The following is a 20,633-nucleotide window of genomic DNA, read 5'->3' as shown; positions in this document are numbered from 1 at the left end:
AGCCTTACACGGTGTGGGACCGCAATACCTTGTGGAACGCCTCTCCTGCTATGAACCTACCCGTTCACTTCGTTCAGAATCTAAGGCCCTCCTCCGGGTACCAACTCACCAGGATGCCCGGAGGACTGTTACTAGATCTAGGGCCTTTTCTGTGGTGGCCCCCGAATTGTGGAACAGCTTACCGGAGGAAATACGCCTGGCGCCTACAGTTTTCTCCTTTAGGCGCCAGGTTAAGACCTGGCTATACTCCCAGGCATTTTAATGTTTAATGTTTTATGTTTAATGTTTTAGTTTAATGTGTTCTTTTCTGTTATTGATTTTATTCTATATTGTATTTTAATCCCGTTTTGTACACCGCCCAGAGAGCTATTAGCTATGGGCGGTCTAGAAATAAAATAAAATAAATAAATAAATAAATAAAAGCAGGAGGGTAGAAGCTATGGAAAGGTCATTTGGGTGGTATTCAGTGCTAGGGCTACTCGGAGTAGATTCATTGGAGTTAATAGACATAACTAACTTGGATTCACTGGTTTCAGTGGGTCTACTCTGACCAGGACTTAGTTGAATACAACCATTGTTTTTTATACCATCCTTCATCAAAAAAAATATCAGTACTATGAGATGTATTTGCCTCTGTATGTAAACTGCTAGAGGTTTTTTACAATAAAACGGTATATAAATTTTCTTAAATAAAATAAATAAAGCCCACATGTGATTGTTTGGTTTTTCTGTTTTACTGACATTTGTTTTTCTTTAGTAAAGTCTTTTCAAAAATAAATATCAACACTGAGATCTGTATTGCATCTCTATTGGAATTGTTTTAGATAATTGTTTTTAAATGCATATCAATTATTATATCACTTGTGTGTTTGCTCTCCTGGGCTCCTTTGGGAGGAAGGGCAGGATATAAATTTAATAAATATCAGGGCAATGTACAACATTGTAAAAACATAATAAAGAGCAATAAGCCAAATATCCTAAACATTAAATGAAATGAAACACCATCTGAGTATAATACATTTTTAAAGTGCCAAAAATACTCTAATAGCAGCATGTACAATAAAACCTTCAATTAAAACCCAGGGGAAAACAGAAGGAGTTTTTAAAAGTTTCTTTAAAAAATTGAACTGATGGAGCCAGCACTGAAAATGTCCTATCTCCAGTGCCTGCAAGCCTGTGTTGGGCATGGGAAAAATGTAGCCCTGTTTCTGTGTGATCAGGATATACTATCATTTACACAAATGAGCTTTCCACCATTAACATCTGTTAGGCTGTAACTACAGTAATGCAGCTAAACCCTAAGAAGAGCATAGTTCAATCTTTGAAGTACCACCAACTGTCTTATGCAGATACCCCCTTTCCTAGCTGTGTTCCCCCTTGACTTATTTTTGGGTTTGGGATCTGACTGGGGAGAAAAGATTGAAAAGATACTTGTAGGTAAGACTCATGAGTGCACATCTCTTATTAGGCAGCCCTTACTATTTGCCAACTATTCCATTCCTACCATCATTAAAATCTTGTGGGCCAAGATGCAAAAGATCCTTGACTGCCTGAAAAGCTCAGATGGTTAACATTGGGTAGATATAACTGTTGTAGATGTAATGGTGGTGGTGAAGTATGTGTTCAGTGCCCTGGAATAAGCCTTCAAATTGGTTCTGGACTGAGTTTGGTAGGACTCATTCTGAGACTTTTGCCAGAGTTGCTCTAGCTGTTATCCTACTTCTTTCATCACCCCCAATTCCCCTGACAGCCAGAAGGCCAATTTGGCTCTACTATGAGAAGAGGGGGCTCAGGAGTGATCATGTTGACTGTCCAGGCCATTTCCCTGTTCCAGAAGTTGAACAGGCTTTCCTTTTAATGCCTTCTTGGTTGTGATTCCATAATTCTGGAACACTCTTCCCCAGAGAGGTTTGGTGTCTAACTTAATTGTCTTTTTGAAGCCAAGCAAAAACCTCCTTATTTTCCCAAGTTGTTAAGATACAGTTTTAATCTTGCTCACAGTTTTTATTATCTTGTGACCTTTTAGGTTAGGTTTTGTTGGTATTTATATATTAATTGATATATTTTTTGTAAACAAGATTGAGGGGTGGTATCAAAACACCTATCATATGTTGAAAAATGGAAATGGATTGCCTCCAAGTCAATTCCAACTTATGGTGACCCTATGAATAGCGTTTTCATGGTAAGCGGTATTCAGAGGGGGTTTACCATTGCCTCCCTCTGAGACTGAGAGGCAGTGACTGGCCCAAGTTTACCCAGTGAGTTTCATGGCTGTGTGGGGATTCAAACCCTGGTCTTCCAGGTCATAGTCCAGCACCTTAACGACTACACCACACTGGCTCTCTGTCATATGTTACATACTTACATTCATATTGCCTTTCCAGCTGAATAACCCTATCACAATCCACATATCTGAGATTAGAGGACACAGTTTCCCCAATATAGACAGCTTTCAGGCTCCTTTTGACTCCCCTCATCACTGGAAATTAACCATCGGAATACTTCTCTTCCAACTTGGTGGTAATATAGTTCAAGCATATTGAAGCTCCTTCACATATGCGTGTTAGGCTGGACCTCCCCCGTCCTTCATCGTTGCAGCAAAACTCACCAATTAACTTGACCAACCCCACCTCCCTACCCATAATTAGGCATTAAAGAGATTTCATCTTTCATTCAGTGAATTGCCACATATCTACTAATAACAATCTAACTTCATGAGGATCACAACTGAGCACTAAAACATGCTTATTTCATCTTCCTAGAGCTGTAGCACGGTGGCTTAACTTGGTACAAAGAGCTCTGTCCAAATGCTGAGTCATTAATGAAAACCAGAGAGAGATCTATCTTGATGTAATGGCGTCAACTCATGGTGCAGCCAGAATCCTGAGATTCAATCCATTAAGATGACTTCAAGCCCAAATAGTGAAACTGGGGCATACAAAATGGTTCTTCCACCCAGTTTTGGATGGCAAAAGCTGTGATGGCAACCTAGAAAGCCTCTGAACATGACAGACGGAATCAAAGCAAGAGCTGAATAGCCTTCATTTTTACACCTCTGCAATTACCATCCTATCCAGTGAGATTCTTCTTTTAAGCTTTTCGTTCAGTCAGACAATTTACCTTGTCTCAGCTGTCTCAGTGCATTATGTCCTTCAGGTCCTTACATACAGGCGCAAACACACCCTCACACACGTACAATTCTTGTCTTGCTGAACTGCATTTGGAGCGAGCCAAACGAGGATGGCTTCAAGAGACAGGCTGTGAGCTGGAAAGGTCAGACAGATTAAAGCAGTTGATTGGAATCTTTAACGTAAAGACGTCACGGGCAAAAGAGTGCTGCTATATTACGCTCAGACACAAGCAAATGAGTCATCAAGTGATGCAGCTGTTTTTGTAGGACAAGGAATAGGAGGGGAGAAGCCATTGGCTGTATCGTGCACCAATCATGCTTGTAACTAGGGAACTCCAGTCTCTTCCCCATCCCCACCAATCCTGGCAGAAATTCGTTTTTAGAAATACATAATTTTGGTATGCTTGTGCATACTTTTTTCATCCTGAGTAATTTATGTCCTATTTTTTAACATGGTAACAACGTTTGCTTCTGTTTTAATTTGCACCATAATTACTTCTCATTGCTTTTGTTCTTCGACATTTAATACTTGTAATAGCTGTTCCATATTCTCCTTGCTGCTGTGAGTCAAGGAGTGCTACAGATTGCCAAGTCTGATAAGGATACTCAAGCCAACTGTTTTGTGTTCTGTTTGGTAATTAATGTTTATATAGCTCTGTGAATTCCCCAGGGTATTTTTAAAACCAGAGAGTAGGGTTTTTTCAAAAACTGTAAAATACTAAGGGCAGATAAGACTCGAGGAGACAGAGAAGAGGAGGATAAATAAAAATGTTATTGAGGAAGCAGGTGTGTGTGTGTAAACAGGTATGATGACATTTAATAGAAGATGCAACTATAAACAAATCCAGAAATGTAGGGTGATTCAACATTATATATTTCTTGAATAAAAAAAGGGCACAAGGGATTAATCCAATGACTGAGGCAAGAAGGAACCTAAAGATGGAACAGTCAATGGGACCTGTAAACAATTGCAGGTAAAATGAGAGTTGTCAGCAGTTCACTGAAATCATTTTCAAAGGAAGTTATCCCTGCCAAATCTGGAAGTGTATCTGTATATGCAGACATGCCAGCTCTGCAGGTGAATCTGGTGGAATTTTCCAAAATAGCCAACTCTATCCAGTTTTAGTACATTAATTAATTTTGAATTGGTAATGTATTGTTAGGTGGGAATTCACATTACTATAATATTAATACTTGAATAAGGTCTGACTTCTCCAGGTGCTTTATCATTTCTTGTTTGCAAAGCTGTTCCTTTCTGAGGATGTTATCCAGCTGGATGCCAGGTTAACTTTTTCTGCGACAACTATGGTGAGCAGAACAATTGCTAGTGCTGGAAATTGACTGGCCATCTAAGTTCTATAAATTCTGAAAACACAGAATAAAGTGCAGGAAGAACAAAGAGCAATATCATTAACGAATTCAATAATAAAACAAATTGGTATAGCAATTCATTTGTGAATTTAGTCTTGCTCTATCTAGTTTTGGCCCCAGTCCCATAGCTATAACATGGAGAAATCTGCTAATCAGTCTACTGACATCAATAGGGCTACATTGGGGCAGGGTGGAGAACTTGGCAAGGGACTAATCTTTTTGCTAGGATTATATATGTTTTTTATGGAAAGAATCTCTCATGTGGTTGCATATATATATTTGATGTAGTGCATGTACCTTTTTAGACCAAGCCTAATAATTACACTCAAAATAGTCACATCCATCAAAGTTGCATTCAGATCTTGTAGCAAACACCTTTGATCTATAGATCCTCTGTAAATGTAAAGCTATTTCCCATAATATTTTCTAGACAAAATGGTTTGACGAGGCAGGTTCATACTGTTCCTTTTCAAATTGCACTGTGGTGTAATAATTTATTTCTCCTGCACAACTAGGGTTGAACAGTCCCATTAAAGTCCTGTCCATCCTAGTTCTAGATGGGACTAAATCTGTCCCATCCCATTTCTGTGCAGATTTTAAAGGGAAATATCCTTTAAAATCCATGCAGAAATAAAGGGTTTTTAAAAAACAAATAATAATCCAGGTAACCCTTTTCCTTGCCTTTTTAAAAAAGCTCCAAAATAATTTATCCAGCCACCCACATCCTGGAGTAGCTAGTGTGCAGAGTTGCTTGCCACCATGTGCTTAGAATACAATAGAGCAAGACCCCCCTGGGAATGGAATGTCCTCTTTTTCTCAGAGGGAATTGTACAGGAAAATCAAACACCATGTTACCTGGACAGAGACCTGCAGGGATCTGTAAGTCTGCGAATTTTAAAGTGGACTCCTGATGTAGTCTGGGTCATGATCTCCCTGGATCGAATTGAGTGCGTCCGCTTTATTCTGAGGATTTCTTCCCCACCCCTATGCACCGCTTATTTGCAACTGTGTCATGCTCAAGCCAGGTTCCAATATTCCCCCCAGTGGTCTCAGACACACACCCCCTTCCCGGTCCCTGCGAAGGCCCCTTGCCCCTCCCATTTAAAAAAAATTTAGGAGTGTATTTTTTTTGTCTTAGTTGGATGCCTGTGTTTCCTTAGGAGTCTGGCCTCCTTTTTTGTGTGGTCTTTAAACTTTTTTGTGGGAGGGAATCACTATTTGGAGGGTGGGATTCTGAGCATCACCAGTTTCTCTTCTGTGAAATAAATATTTTGTGGTCCCCACAGCAGTTTGTTCTTGGAAGGCGAAGAAGAAATGTTCATTGCCCCACAACTATTATATACTGATTATACAAAACCCTTGAAAACTCCACCCATCCATGCATGAACATACCAAACCATAGCTGAGGGGTGTGTGTATGGGGGGGCGGGATTAGGGAAAATGAGAACAGGATATAATAAATCTTAATCTCAACCTCCTTTCTTCTCCTTCAGGGGGTGGAGGAAAACGCAAAGGTAAAAGCAAAAAGTGGAAGGAGATCCTGAAGTTTCCACACATCAGTCAGTGTGAAGATCTTCGAAGAACGATTGGTAAGAAATGTTTTCCTGGTTTTGTTTTTCAAGTGCTTTTATCAATACCCCTCCATGAAATATACAGGAGGCTTGTCTTTAATATGACTGCTTGGAAACTTATTAAATCAGTTCATTAAAAGGTGAAATTTTAAACTTCTTAACATCTTTTAATTAAGGCCTGATTTATACTAGAAAATGCAAGTAAATGAATGAGGAAAGGCCTTATTCATGTAAGGCTTTGTAAGCTTTCCACATGTACCTGCTCATGTGTAAGTGTACTCACTTAATATGTTTCCTGCCACATGTGCAGCAATCGATGGCTTAGGCTGATGCACTGTTGGCATGGTCACGTTATATGTTAATGCCCCAGTGCACATGGATGTGGATTTATGTAGCTGCATGGGAATATCCTGCACAAGAAAGGGATTTCCTTGTGGTCTGTATAAATAATGTGCTAAATAAGGTGGGTTTTAAATGGCATGGGGCAGTCTGTCTGTTACTGCAGACTCCCAGGGTTGGGTTTTGTTTTTGTTTTTGCAACTATGAGCTAGAAAATGAAAGGGCCATACAAAAAGAATAACGTTGAACATCTACATTTTCAGTTCAATGAGGAATCAGCACATGTAACTGAATTTGGGTTGTTTCCATTGCCCAGCATCCTGTGCACATTGTCCCTTTAGGAGTGTTCATACTTTATATGATTAGTTTTTTATTTTTTATTTTGTATTTCACACGCCACATCGCAAACGACCTTCCTCAAGTTTAAAAAGCAGTTTTGCACTTGTTTATATCCTGTCTTCTTCCAAGAAGCTTAGGATAATATGCATAGAATTATTTATTTTATCCTCCGAAAGAATGTATGAGATATTGAGCTAAGAGAGCATGGCTACCTAAAAGATCACCCAATGAGCTGAAGAAAGTTTTGAAGCCAGGTCTGCCTGGTCCAAGACAATGCTAGCCTTCCTCAATCTAGTGCCCTCTGGATGTTGTTGGACACAATTTCCATCCTCCCTAAACATTGGCTGTGCAGGGTGGGGCTGATGGGAGCTCTCATACAAAACATCTGAATGTCACCATGATGGGGAAGGCTTCTCCATTACACCAGTGGTGAGCACAACATGGGTGATGCCACCCCAATTTCAGTGATCACTGGTAGAGGGAAATATAGCCATGGGGATGTGGTGAATTACCATAGAAGATGAGGGCAAAGCTATTTGCAACTTGTTCCTTGCTGCCACTCCACTCATGGATGGGTTCCTTGTTGCTCATCTGCTGTGCCCACTGGCCTGTGTGTGTTGCTGTTTAATTCCAGATCAGTACACAATAAGACCACTGTCATCCATGATTTGATTGTGGATGAAGGTGCCCATTTGGTGTGCATTACCGAGACCTGGGTGGGTGAGCTGGGAGGAGTTGATCTGACCCAGCTTTGCCCACCTGGATACTCGGTGCAACACCAGCACAGGCTGCAGGGACGGGGGCGGGGGCGGAGGAGTTGCTGTGGTCTACAGAACTTCCATCTCTGTCACCAGGAATCCACTGTTTTGGAGCTGGCTGTGAGGGCCTGCACCTGGTGTCAGACCAAGGAGACAGTAAACTAGGGTTGCTGCTGGTGTACCATCCACCCTGCTGCCCGGCAGCTTCTCTGACTGAGCTGGCAGAGGCCATCTCGGCTGTGGTGTTGGAGGAGCCCAGAATGATAGTGCTGGGTGATTTCTATGTCCATGCTGAAGCTGCCTCTAGTGTTCCGGCTTGGGACTTGATGGCCTTCATGACAACCAAGTTGTCACTGGCCCAATATATAGGGCAGGGCACACCCTCAATTTGGTTTTTGCTCCAGATGGAGGAAGGGGTGGTCTGGAGACAGGGGGGTGGATGTCACTCCATTGTCATGATCAGATCACTTCCTGGTGAAGGTTAGACTTAGGGCTCTGATCCTTCTCTGCAGGGGTGGTGACAGATTAATGGAATCAACAGGATTCTGAATGCCCTTGGGGAGTTCCCAGTAGATAGAGCAGGTGATCCTGTTGAAGCCCTTCTCACGTTGTGGAACACTGAGACACATTGGCCTCTTGACACGGTTGCCCCCGAGCACCCTCTCCAGCATTGTGGAGCCAGGTTTGCACCTTCGTACACCCGTGAGCTAAAGGCAATGAAACAGGCTGGACGACGGCTAGAGCACAAGTGGCAAAAGACGTGCTGTGAGGCTGATTGGGCACAAGTAAAACATCATAACCATGCCTACTGTGTGGCAGTGAGGGTGGCGAAAAAGGCCCACTTCTCTGCCTCCATTGCATCCTCAAGTAGCCATCCAGTGGAGCTTTTCCGTATTGTCAGGGGTCTGTTGACATCAACTCCAGGAAATGGAGTTTTAGACTCTTCGGAGGCCCACTGTGAATTGTTTGCAAGGCACTTGAAGGGTAAAGTTGCTCACCTCCATAGCAGTCTTGATGCCCCATCCACATCTACTCTAGTCCCCAATGAGGTATCCAGTGCAACGTCTGCTTCAACGTCTTGGGAACGCTTTCAGTTGATGCGGCCTGATGATGTGGACAAGGTGCTTGCGATGATGCAGTCAGCAACATGTCCTCTCGACCCTTGCCCTTCTTGGTTTATTAGAGCTTGCCAAGGGGGTTTGACCAAATAGATCCAGGGTGTGGTCAATGCATCATTGTGGGAGGGAGTGGTTCCAGCTGCCTTGAAAGAAGCCGTGATCCGATCACTCCTGAAAAAGGCCACCCTGGACCCACTGGTTTGTGAAAACTACTGACTGGTTGCAAATACCCCTTTCTTAGGGAAGGTGATTGAGAGGGTTGTGTGCAGCAGTTGCAAGTATTCTTGGATGAAACAGATTATCTTGCCCCATCCCGGTCTGGTTTCTGGCCTGGTTATGAGACTGAATCGGCTTTGGTCACCCTGATGGATGACCTTTATTGGGAGAAGGACAGGGGGAGTGCGACCCTGTTATTCTTACTTGATCTCTCAGCGGCTTTTGATACTGTTGACCATGATATCCTTCTGGGCCAACTTGGTGAGATGGGTATTGGAGGCACTGTTTTACAGTGGTTCCGATCGTATCTCCAGGGTTGCTCTCAGATAATAGCATTGGGTGACTGTCTTTTGGCCCCCTGGCAGTTGTGCTGTGGGGTGTTGCAGGGTACCATCTTGTCCCCCATGCTGTTTAACATCTATATGAAGCCCTTGGGAGCAGTCATCAGGAGCTTTGGGGTGACGTGTCAGCAGTATGCTGACGACACCCAGCTCTATTTCACCATAACACCTGAATCGGGAGAGGCCGTGCAAGCCCTGGACTGGTGCCTGTACGCGGTGGTGGGCTGGATGAGGGCCAGTAAACTGAGTCTGAATTCTAGCAAGACAGAGGCACTGTGGGTTGGTGGTTCCCAACGTCGGATAATTGGTCAGTTGCCTGCTTTGGATGGGGTCGTATTCCCTCTGAAAGAGCAGGTCCATAGTCTGGGGGTGCTCCTGGATCCATCTTTGTCACTAGAGGCCCAGGTGACCTCCGTGGCTAGGAGTGCCTTTTACCAGCTTCGGCTGGTAAGAGATCTGCGGCCATTTCTGGACCAGGATAGCGTGACCACTGTTGTCCATGCACTGTTAACCTCCAGGCTGGATTACTGTAATGCGCTCTATGTGGGGCTGGCCCTGAGGTTGGTCTGGAAGCAGCAGCTGCTGCAAAATGTGGCGGCAAGACTGCTCACTGGGGCAGGGTATCGCCAACATGTCACCCTGCTGCTGAAAGAATTGCACTGGCTGCCCATTTGCTACCTGGCCAAGTTCAAGGTTCTAGTTTTGGTGTACAAAGCCTTATACAGCTTGGGACCAGGATACCTGAAAGACCATCTTATCCCTTGTATACCCAGTCGATCACTGTGCTCTGCAGGTGAGGGCTTCCTGCAGATACCATTTTATCAGGAGGTCCATTCTGCACAACATAGGAAACTGACCTTTAGTGTGGCGGCACCTACCCTATGGAATTCCCTCCCCTTAAATATTAGGCAGGCGCCATCTCTGTTATCTTTTCGGCACCTTTTTTTTTTTTTTTTTTAATAATTTTTATTCAAATTTTTCAAAAGACAAACAAAACAAAGTCAAAAAAACATAACAATACATCAACAAAAAATGAAAATAAAATAGTTGACTTCCGATTTGTCGCAGATCAGCTATAAGTATATAATATACATCAAACCTGTCCCTTAATGTATACATACAGAGTCCCTTTTCTCCGTAGGCTGTCTTAATTAATCGTCAAATCCCAGTATCATCATTTTATTTTGATCTTTCAACAAAAAGTCTAAGAGAGGCTTCCATTCCTTAAGAAATGTATCTGTCGATTTTTCTCTAAGTAAACATGTCAATTTGTCCATTTCTACTAAATCCATTAATTTCAATAGCCATTCTTCCATTGTTGGTATTGATTCCATTTTCCACTTTTGTGCATATAATAATCTTGCTGCCGTAATCATATATAATATTATTCTTCCATATTTCTTTTCTATTTGTTTATCCATAAAACCCAATAAAAAAAATTCTGGTTTTGACTGAATATTTATCTTTAGAATTTTTTGCATCTTCCTACCTATCTGTGCCCAAAATGATTTTGCCTTTTTACATAACCACCACATATGATAAAATGATCCTTCTTGTTGTTTACATTTCCAACAAACATTAGAAACATTACTATACATTTTTGACAACTTTTCTGGAGTCATGTACCAACGGTACATCATTTTATAAAAATTTTCTTTAAGATTATAGCATAGTGTAAATTTCAAACCTTTTTTCCACATATTTTCCCATTGATCCATTTGTATGTTATGACCAAAATTTTTTGCCCACTTTACCATACACTCTTTTACTTGTTCTTCCTCCATATCCATTTTCAATAAGAGTTTATACATTTTCGCAATTATATTTTCATCATTTGTACACAATCGTATTTCAAAATCAGGTTTACTTATTTCAAACCCATACATTTTCTTGTCCATTTTATATCTTTCTAACAATTGTAAATAGGCAAACCATTGAAAACTATATCCTTCCTTTGTCAGTTGTTCTCTCTCTTTCATTGTATATTCTCCATGTACATTTTCTAATAGTTCTTGATAAGTTAACCATTTCTCTTTTCCAGTCATTTCTCTTCTATAAAACGCTTCTTGACTTGAGACACATAATGGTATTTTCGAATAAAACCTTGGTTTGTATCTATTCCATATTTTCAACAGAGGACGTCTTATAAAATGATTGTTAAAGTCTACATTTACTTTTACTTTGTCATACCATAGATATCCATGCCATCCCCACTTCAAATTATGGCCCTCCAAATCCAATAGTCTTTTATTCCTCAATAAAATCCATTCCTTTATCCAGACTAAACAGCAGGCAGCAAAATAAAGTCTCAGATTTGGTAATCTTTTCGGCACCTTTTGAAGACTTTCCTCTTTCAACAAGCCGTTTCAGTTGAGACCTAACCCAGTCTGCATCTGTGTTGGAATTGCTTTTAATATGTTTAAAAAAACTAAAACAATATTTTTTAACCATTTTTAAAAGATGTTTTCAAAGCTTTTTCTTTTAAAAATGTTTTTAAAGTTGTTTTGTTTTAATGTATTTTAAGGTCTGTTTTTATGATATTTTGATGTGTTTTTAGTACTTTTTGTTTGCTGCCCTGGGCTCCTGCTGGGAGGAATGGCGGGATATAATTCAAATAATAAACAAACAAACAAATATCCTCAGTGCATCCCTGACAATATCCAGTGAACTACTGACTTCTTCTCATGTCTATTCTTGGCACACCACTCTGAGTGGAGGGTAAGGTCTTTTATCCTGGGCTTCTTTGGTGGTGACACAGAGGCTAGGAACATATCACAGCTACTGGACCCTAGACTGGACCGAATCACATGGCTGTGCCAAGGCTAAAACCAATGAGGCAGTGGAGGCTGGTGGCTCCAATGTCACCAGGGCAATGAATCCACTCTGGGTTTTAGTACAAACTTTCAAGGAGCTGTCCAAGGTGCTTTCATTGAATAGGCAAAAGCTGGTTATTGTGATCTTTGATGACTATGCATTACGTTCCAAAAATTGTAATAAACCAAGATTTCCCCCCCACACCTCCCCAAAAGAGTGAAGTGTACAAAAAGGCTGTGCTGCAGAACATCTCAACTGTTTTGTTAACACTGATGGCTTGTGTTGTCACTAATTGATCAAGAAATGTAGCTGATTTTGTCTTAAATGGTGATATCCTCAACAGAACAGGGTTTTCCATACCGAAAGAACGATTTACTTAACTATTAAAAAATGATGCCTCTCTGTTTCAAGAGCAGAAAGATACTGATTAGTCTTGGGATCTGTATGTATAAAAATTTCACAAGAGAGATCAAAGCAGTTGTTAACTCGGCACAGTGGGGAGGAGAGCCTGGCTGGGAGTCCAGAGTCTGTGAGTTCAAATCCTCGCTCGTGTCTCCTGGGTGTAAAGGGCCAGCTAAAGATCACCACCACAGTGAGTGGCTCAGGGGTTACGTGCCCTGCCACCTGTGCAGCCGTGGGCAAGCTGCATAGTCTCAAGGAGCCCAGTTACCCCCCAGCTCGCAGTTGCGGACAAGGAAGAGGCTGGCTTGTGCAGCTGTGGCAAGCCGAGCAGACCCTAGCCAGCTGGGGAGGACTAGCCTCAGAGGTAGGCAATGGTAAACCCCCTCTGAATACTGCTTACCATGAAAACCCTATTCATAGGGTAGCCATGAGTTGGGATCGACTTGAAGGCAGTCCATTTCCATTTCAACTGTTCAAGACTAATTTTAATCTATAGGAAGGTAATTATACATTTTTGATCGAGGAAACAAATGTCAGCAAGTGCTGTGCTGCATTATCATTATTACTATTATTTCCAGTCTAAACAGTGAACGATAAGGTCAAAAACAAAGTAGGGTTTCACTTTCAGACTTGCGTCTATTTCTTGCTGTGGTCATAAGAAGCATGGTCTGTACACAAACAAGGGTATTTCTCCATGTTATCAAAGGGAGCTCAGATTAGCTCCAAATGATGTTCCTGTGGCTGGTTTCCCAGCATGTTAACTCAGTAAACATGGGAAAAGATGCTACTTTTCTGGCAGTGAGATGTTCACATGCAAACAATATTTTGTTAGATTGTTATATGTTTCAGCAACTACAAAATGCCTTAAAGCATTCTTGTTGGCTAATTCTGGAGTGAAAGCCAAAAGGACTGTACCAAGGCTTAACCCAGTTCTCCCCCAACAAAAAAAAGCACTGCCCCCAACCTTGATGCAGTTTCATATATATGCAATTGTTTAGCCCAGGGGTTGCCAAATTCTTTGGTCCAGAGGGCACATCTCAAATTTTGAGGGAGAGTGCTGGTGGCATCAATCACAAAATGGCTGCCATGGGGGCAAGGCATAACACAAAACTGGAAAGTAGTAGTCATGGGGAAGCTTTCCCGGTAATTGTATTTTCACACTAGAAAAGACTTGATGTGTTGACTTTCTGCCTGTCATATAGCAGTTAACGGCACAAGAACCCTGCTTTTCCCTAATGCCAACCCTAAACCAAAGCCTGGGCTGCCATCCTGTACCCACTTACCTGAAAGTAAGCCCCATTAAACACAAAGAGAATTACTTCTGAGTAGACATGCATACCAGTGTACTGTAAGTTAATTATACAGTGAATTCTTAATGAGTCCCTGTGTTTTAGCTCCCGCAAAGCAGAAAACACATGTAAGCCTCTTTGCAAAGTTTTCACATTTGCCTTTTTTTGGGAGGGGGATTCTTTAATATTCACCCACACTTATTGTTTAGTAGTATTTGCAGAAAATAACTTCTAGGGACTACCTGATCTCTGGTGAACCCTTCACAGGAAAGATGAATCTTAGCTACTAAGGAAAAGGGCAAACTAGGACTAAACTAATTTCCTAGTCCAAGGATGGGGTAAGGGATGACAGAAGCAGGAAAAGTGCACTAAAAGGGACAACTATTGCCTGGTATCCAATCAACTCACTTGTCAATCTGACTTCACTCATTAGCTAAAAATATTGACAAGCAGTAGCAGCCAGGCTGGCTCATTTCACAATAATCAAAGAGGTGGGAGATAATTAAAACTCCCAAGTCAGCTTGTATAAGGCGTTCTTCACCAACTTGGTGCCCTCCAGATGTTTTGGACTACAACTCCCATCAGCCCCAGCCAACACAGCTGATGGGAATTGTAAATCCAAAATGTCTGGAGGGCACCAAGTTAGTGAAGGGTGGTATGAGGCATTCAGCTCTGTGTAATATTTGGTAGCGGTATGGAAGAAATAAACAGGTGTGTTTTTATTATAAGCACAAGAAAAACCTAAATAACAAACTAGTATTCTTTTTCAGGTCTCTTGTAGTCTGTCTCCACCAGTAATGTAGTGGCAAATTCAGAAGTGCAGGTCGCTTCATGCACCCCCTCACAGCCACACCCTCTTCTAAGATTATAGAATAATCTTGAATACTCCTTTCTGCTTCTCTAGCACTGTCACTATTTGACAGTCCTTCCTTACTGTCAGAGATATTGCCTGAAATACTGAATACAGTGTCTACATGTTTATCTCCTGCTGCTGCCAAAGTGCTTGATGATGTAGATGGGATGCTGTCATCAGGTTTCATTGTCTCTTCTTCTGCAATTACAGACTTCTCACTCTCCACAACCTGGCTTTTTGAAGTAGGAACTAATAGGAACTCCTTTCACTCTGATTGACTCCAATCAGCAGGAAATGACAAGGAAGCATGTTAGAAGATTCTTCTTAGTGACTAATATACTCCCATTTCATGCTGATTGGCTGATAGGATGCTGGAGACATACAGACCCTGCTGGGATCTGACTCCCCAAAAAATAAAGAGTCTAAGGCCCCCTGAAACCCAGGACAACCACACCCCTTGTGCCCACTCACCCCTCACCCTAACACTGTCTTACCATTTCTTATATTTTGGAACAGTCTCTTCCACCAGCTAAACTACTATGAAGAAACCCTTTTTTGGATACATTTCATACCCAAACTATCCATAGATTAAAAAATGAATTAAAAAGTTGCAATGAGACAAAACATGCCAGATAGCAACATGCCAGGAATGGCAAATATGCCCAGATGTGTCTTACACCCATTGTCTTCACAATCATAGTGCACTTCCTTCCACAAGCATCGGACCAGTTAAGAGGTACTTGTTAATTTTTTAAAAAACCTTACTATTCAGGGGATAAAAAAAATGCTTTTCCTGCTGTATGTGCTTTTAATCATTTAACATGCCACATGGAAGGGTCAGGTTTAAGAATAATGTCCTAACTTACCAGTCCTAAATCTACAAACTTTTGGTGGTTACAGTCTGTGATTGACCAAGAGATCCAATAGGAACCTCTGGTTCCTCCAATCCTTGTGACTCTAACAAGAGTCCTGGGCACCTTGGTGAAACCTTTAGAAACAGCTATGTCAGTTAGCAACAACCTCCATCATTCTTGAACTATGGTTTTGCTATGACTAAACGCTTTTGTTTTTAGCCATTTTTTAATCTTTTCCCTTAAGATACTTGAAGCTCAAATGTATTTTCTTTGAATACCATCCCAGTATTGGACAAAATGTGGAATGTTTTCTGCCATTGCAAGCTTTGGATATTTATTGCAATGCATGGAATCAAGTGAAAAATGTCAGTTGTCATAATACCATCAGAGAAAGTATGTGAAAAAACAAGCCACTTTGTGCATTTTGGGAGGCTAAAAACCTAGCACTGAAAACATAGGCTGCCTGCACTTGACAGCTTCCAGGCCTTCATGGGGTCACAGGGGAAATAAGTTTAAATGATCTCAGCCCACATTCTATTTACATAATTTATTTCACAAAACTTAATCCATTAAGGATTACTTTGGCAGTGGACAACTGGAGAACAACCAAGAAAGCTGTTGCCCTTTCCCCATAAGGGGCAGGCAACTAAACCCAAATGTCCTACCCTACATAAAGTTAGAGAGCTCATATTTAACAATTTTGCACAAATAAAGGATAGAACCAATACCATTATGTAGCTTATTTTATTTAATTTTATTTGTGGTCAAGAGTCATAAATTTCCTACAATGAATTCCCATGTACATGGTGTTAAATGTTATGACATATACTGGACTTGCTCCAAAATCCTAATACAATCACAGGCAGGATAAATGGCCTTTTGTTTACCACTGAAAATGAGGAGGGTGTTAATAGGGAGTGTGCTGGTCTGTCATGATGTTATTGGGTAATACAAATTCTTGACTGTAATTCATATTTATGCAGAGTGCTCAAAATTAGAAGGTGGTGTATTAGTGCTCTCTGTTCATGCTGGGAAGTATTAGCAAATTAAGTGAAATGTCTTCAAAAGCAATTTAAGGGACCTGGCACATGAGATCTGTGAAGGGAAAAATATACAAGGCACAATACAGGAAAAGCAGCTTCTGCGGGGGGGGTGTTTGTGGAGAAATGCGCATCTCAGAACCAGTATGCAGGGGAAACTGTTACAGCTGCCTTCCCACAGCACTGTAGCACTGATCCAAATCAGCCCTGTCCTAAGACTATTTTTTAAGAAAATAAAAAGACATTGGGAACTTTGTTGTTGTGGGGGAGAAAGACAGCACACAATCAAGATTCTGAAAAACATGGAAGTTGTTAGAATCTATACCCAATTCTGAAGCATTTGCTATAACTGGCCGAGGGAAAAAATTAACTTTTCAGACATCACTGTGCAAATTGAAATTCACATTACACCTGGTTATATTTTGAATCTTGACCACAACCCTTCCTTTCTTGTGTGACTGCACTGTGAGACCCTGGGTAACTTAATACTTCCTTTGCTGCAGGCACTCTCTTGTTTCCACAACGTCTGCGGCTGCAAGTTCAGTTGGCCATCTGTTTTTGCAAATGCTAAAATATTGTTGAGAAACATGCAAAGCAATGATACAATATCATAGCATGGGTACATCACTGTATAACAATTGTTGTTGAGCTGCTTCTCTGACATGGTGAGATTCTTTTTGTGACACTTACACAGGGATGATTCTAAGCAAACCCTTGTGTTATCTCCAAGCAAGGTACAAATGTTACATAGAATGGACTTTCCCAGCTGGAAATGGATGTATGAATAATGCCTTTCCTTTTTACATAATAAAATTTCATTGTAAGCCACCCTAATAATGTATTTGAAGGGTGGAGTATAATCCAAATAATATATCTATAGATATTTCCATGTACTAGTTGCCAAAAATGACACAAAATGGAAGATGCTATAATGCAAGGATGGGAAACCTGTGACCCTCCAGATGTTGTTGAACTGTAACTCCCATCAGTCCCAGCCAGCATGGCTAGTGGTCAGGGATGATGGGGGTTGTAGTCCAACAACATCTGGCAGATTGGAGGTTCCCCGGCTGCTTTCACACTGCACTTTATTCTGTTATTCTGATGATTTCTTACCTAGTAATTTGTGCATTATATTTAATCTTTCACACAACGTGCAAACTAGTTCTGGAATTCTAGTGGAATATAGTCCAAGTTTAGTGCTAATTTTTGTAATAAATAATACCAAAAATAATCCATTTGCAAGCTTGGGAACCCAGAAAATCACAGGAGTTTTTCACTAGCTGCAGCCACTCATGTGACAGGCATCCCAGCATACAGTGCATTCCCAGCCTTTAGGTGTGCCCTTTTTTTTGCCTGACAAAAATTGTATCGGTATTCCAGTGTAGACGCAAGTAACAGCAGCATTTGCCACACACACACCTGTGTCTGTGCAAGTAAAAAAAAAAAATGATAAAGGGACAGGGGTTGCATGGTGACAGGTTGAGACCTCCTACACAGTGGGGGAACTACATTGTGCATGTGTATAATGGGCAAGGGACAAAACCAAGATGTTCATTATAGCGGTTTGGAAGACAGTCGCACAAAATGCTGGCATATCGGCTGAAAAAGCTACTGTTCCTTAACGCAACAGGTACTGCAGTGTGAAAGGAATTTTAGAAATTGGGACAGAAGCAAGCACTACCATTTTAATCTGTTAAACTAGCGCAATAAGCTCCATGTCTGAAAGCAGCCCCCATTCCTGCTGTGTCAGGAGCCATTAGTACATTCCTTTGGAATTCTGCTGTTTGTCATTGCAGGTGCTGGAGGCAGAGGTAGTGTTTGGCCAGGGTCAACCAAAGTCATTTTGCTGCTTGAAGCAAGGAATAAAATGGAACCTCCACCTCCAGTTCTATGTACAAAAGCTGTTTGGACTAGCAGTTGAATCTTGTTTCAGCACTGCTGATGGGGCAGCAGCATCTTGAGAGCAGAAGGCTAGCTTAGAGGATGTAGAATAGAACACATGATCCACATAGCTCTGTCCACCAACCCCTTACTGCCACTTCAGCATCTGCCACCTGAGGCAGTGCCTCACTCTGCCTAATAGTAGGGCTGGCCCCACCTTCATCATTGCAACACATTTGGATCCAACTTCGTTGGGCCTGGATGAGATGTCCAGGTAAAACTAAAAAGGATTGATATTATTAACAGATGGGGACCCATAGCAAAGCATCACAACATATCTCTTACTCCTAACACGATAAATGCTCTTCCAGGCTCCAGCCAGCCTAGGGGTTTGTACCACTGTCTTTTCTATTCTCCTGAAACCTTCCCCCACTGTGCTATAAAGGACTTGGAACCAGGGCTGGATGGTTGCCTTGAACTTGAGCACTTTATCGCTCCAAGAAACTAAGTGCTCGGGCATTTTCTAACCATACATTATTTCTTAAAAAAAAAAAACCATACTCCTACTAGGAGTCCTTTTTAAGATTTCTCTCTCTCTCTCTCTCTCTCTCTCTCTCTCTCTCTCTCTCTCTCTCTCCCCCCCCCCCCGGAGCCTTTAGCACAACTTCAGCAGCACACAAATTCAGGTGAATTTGGAGTGGTTGCATTCTGAGGTATACATTCTTGCAAAAAGCAGACCTCTAGCTATTATCAATGACACACAAACAGCTTTCCTATTTTACAGATAAGGTAGGATGGGGTTATACTGATGTGAGTAAAAACAGATACACAACTGGCATGTCTTCACAGGTTCCATATGCCAATGCGTTGCTGTCAAAAATAGCACAGCACACATGAAAACCTCAACCCTCACAACTCTTCGTTAACAGGGCTGTAAATTGCTTGATTTCAGTGGAGATAGGCCAATCAGACCTTGACTTACGAGTTTCTCAATCCTTCTCCATGTTATTGAATCTAACATGTTAGAATACCACAGGAGGGAGGCTGAAAAAGCACTTGCTAGGGCAGAAGAACATTACATGTAGGCTACCTTTTCTTTTTAAATAAAATTGTTGTAACTCTGATTCTTATCAGAAAGGAACAAAATGGCAAAAACTTGGCAAAGGAGATAAAACAAGCAGGGTTGTTAATTTCCATGTATTTGATTTTTAAAATCAATAATTTAGATTTTAAAAATTAAGTTGAAGATTGGCTTTAACCAGCCTGTTCCATTGGCATTATGGGAGCTATGGTGGTGTAACGCATGAATAATATTTTTTAATGTTTCAAGAGTGTAGTTGAAGAACAGAAGTGTAATTTGAATGAAACATAGGGAGCTGTCTTATGCCAAGTCAGACTGTTAATCCACCTCCCCAATATTGCCTGCTTTGGTTTGAGGATTCTCTGGTACAAAATGGGATATGCCACAGAGAAGTCTACAACAGATGGGGGAGGATCAGTGAAAATCAGGTGCCTTGCCTTGCCTTACACAAGTGGGATACTTTCCACTAGTGCAAAGCTGCCATTGGATACAACCCATTGGAAATATTTAGTCCTTACACTTCTTTAAGACTTCTGGTTTTGCCATTTGCAGAGTTAAGTCTGTAAATCAAGAATGGAGAGACCATGACTCCTCAGATGTTGCTGGACTCCAACTCCCATTAGCCCCAGCAAACTTGCCCAATGGTCAGGAGGAATAATGGGAATTGTATTCCAGCAACATCTGGAGGGCCACAGGCTCCCACCTTTACATGTTTTTATTTCAGATTTTAATTTCTATTTTTCCCTACTAAAATTATTGCTCTTCTTTGCAGCCTGTTTTACTAAAAATAAATATGGTAAGAACGGCCAGACCAGAATGAAAGAAACTGGTTTTTAAGAAATATCAGATTTTTCATCTTGTGTGGATAAAGCGAGGGAGGGAAGAGAAAGAAAGAAAGAAAGAAAGAAAGAAAGAAAGAAAGAAAGAAAGAAAGAAATTGTCTCAACACGCAAGATATGTTTTTAAAGTGTACAACCTCTGGAGTATATGGGGGGAAAGGACATAGCATAGAGGCCAATGTGACCCCTCAAAAAGTGGGGTGAAAGCAAACCAAGAACGAAGCAAAAGTCAGAGTGTCTGAAATTGGTGTGATGAATATTGTTTTACAAAATGTTTTTTGCATTTGACATTTTGAGCATGTGATTTAATAGTGGTTTGGCTGCTTGTAGAAAATAGGAAGAAAATGTTCCTGGCCTTTGGCAGGAGTGAAAGCGACAACCTTCCCAACACCCTCAT

General features: G+C 41.3%; 1 protein-coding gene and 1 long non-coding RNA gene across 5 annotated transcripts in view; one reads left to right on the top strand and one right to left on the bottom strand.

The window, feature by feature from the left end:
* Positions 1 to 3,267, bottom strand: part of LOC133389020 (uncharacterized) — a 56,846-nt gene extending 53,579 nt beyond the window's left edge. Inside the window, exon 1 of the long non-coding RNA XR_009764005.1 lies at positions 3,121 to 3,267. This is a non-coding gene — a long non-coding RNA (uncharacterized LOC133389020). The remainder of the gene's footprint in view (positions 1 to 3,120) is intronic.
* Positions 1 to 20,633, top strand: part of GRK5 (G protein-coupled receptor kinase 5) — a 259,047-nt gene that overhangs the window by 92,797 nt on the left and 145,617 nt on the right. For all 4 annotated transcript variants that reach the window (XM_061635844.1, XM_061635842.1, XM_061635840.1 and 1 more), the window contains exon 2: positions 5,995 to 6,090. Coding sequence is in view for 3 of the 4 variants with exons in the window: in XM_061635842.1 (XP_061491826.1) it covers positions 5,995 to 6,090 (96 nt within the window). In the remaining variant the exon portion in view is untranslated. The remainder of the gene's footprint in view (positions 1 to 5,994; positions 6,091 to 20,633) is intronic.

The sequence above is a fragment of the Rhineura floridana genome, chromosome 7 (assembly GCF_030035675.1).
Source record: "Rhineura floridana isolate rRhiFlo1 chromosome 7, rRhiFlo1.hap2, whole genome shotgun sequence".
NCBI classification, from domain to species: Eukaryota; Metazoa; Chordata; class Lepidosauria; order Squamata; family Rhineuridae; genus Rhineura; species Rhineura floridana.
The sequence above is the reverse complement of the archived record's forward strand: the minus strand, read 5'-3'. Positions and strand labels throughout refer to the sequence as shown.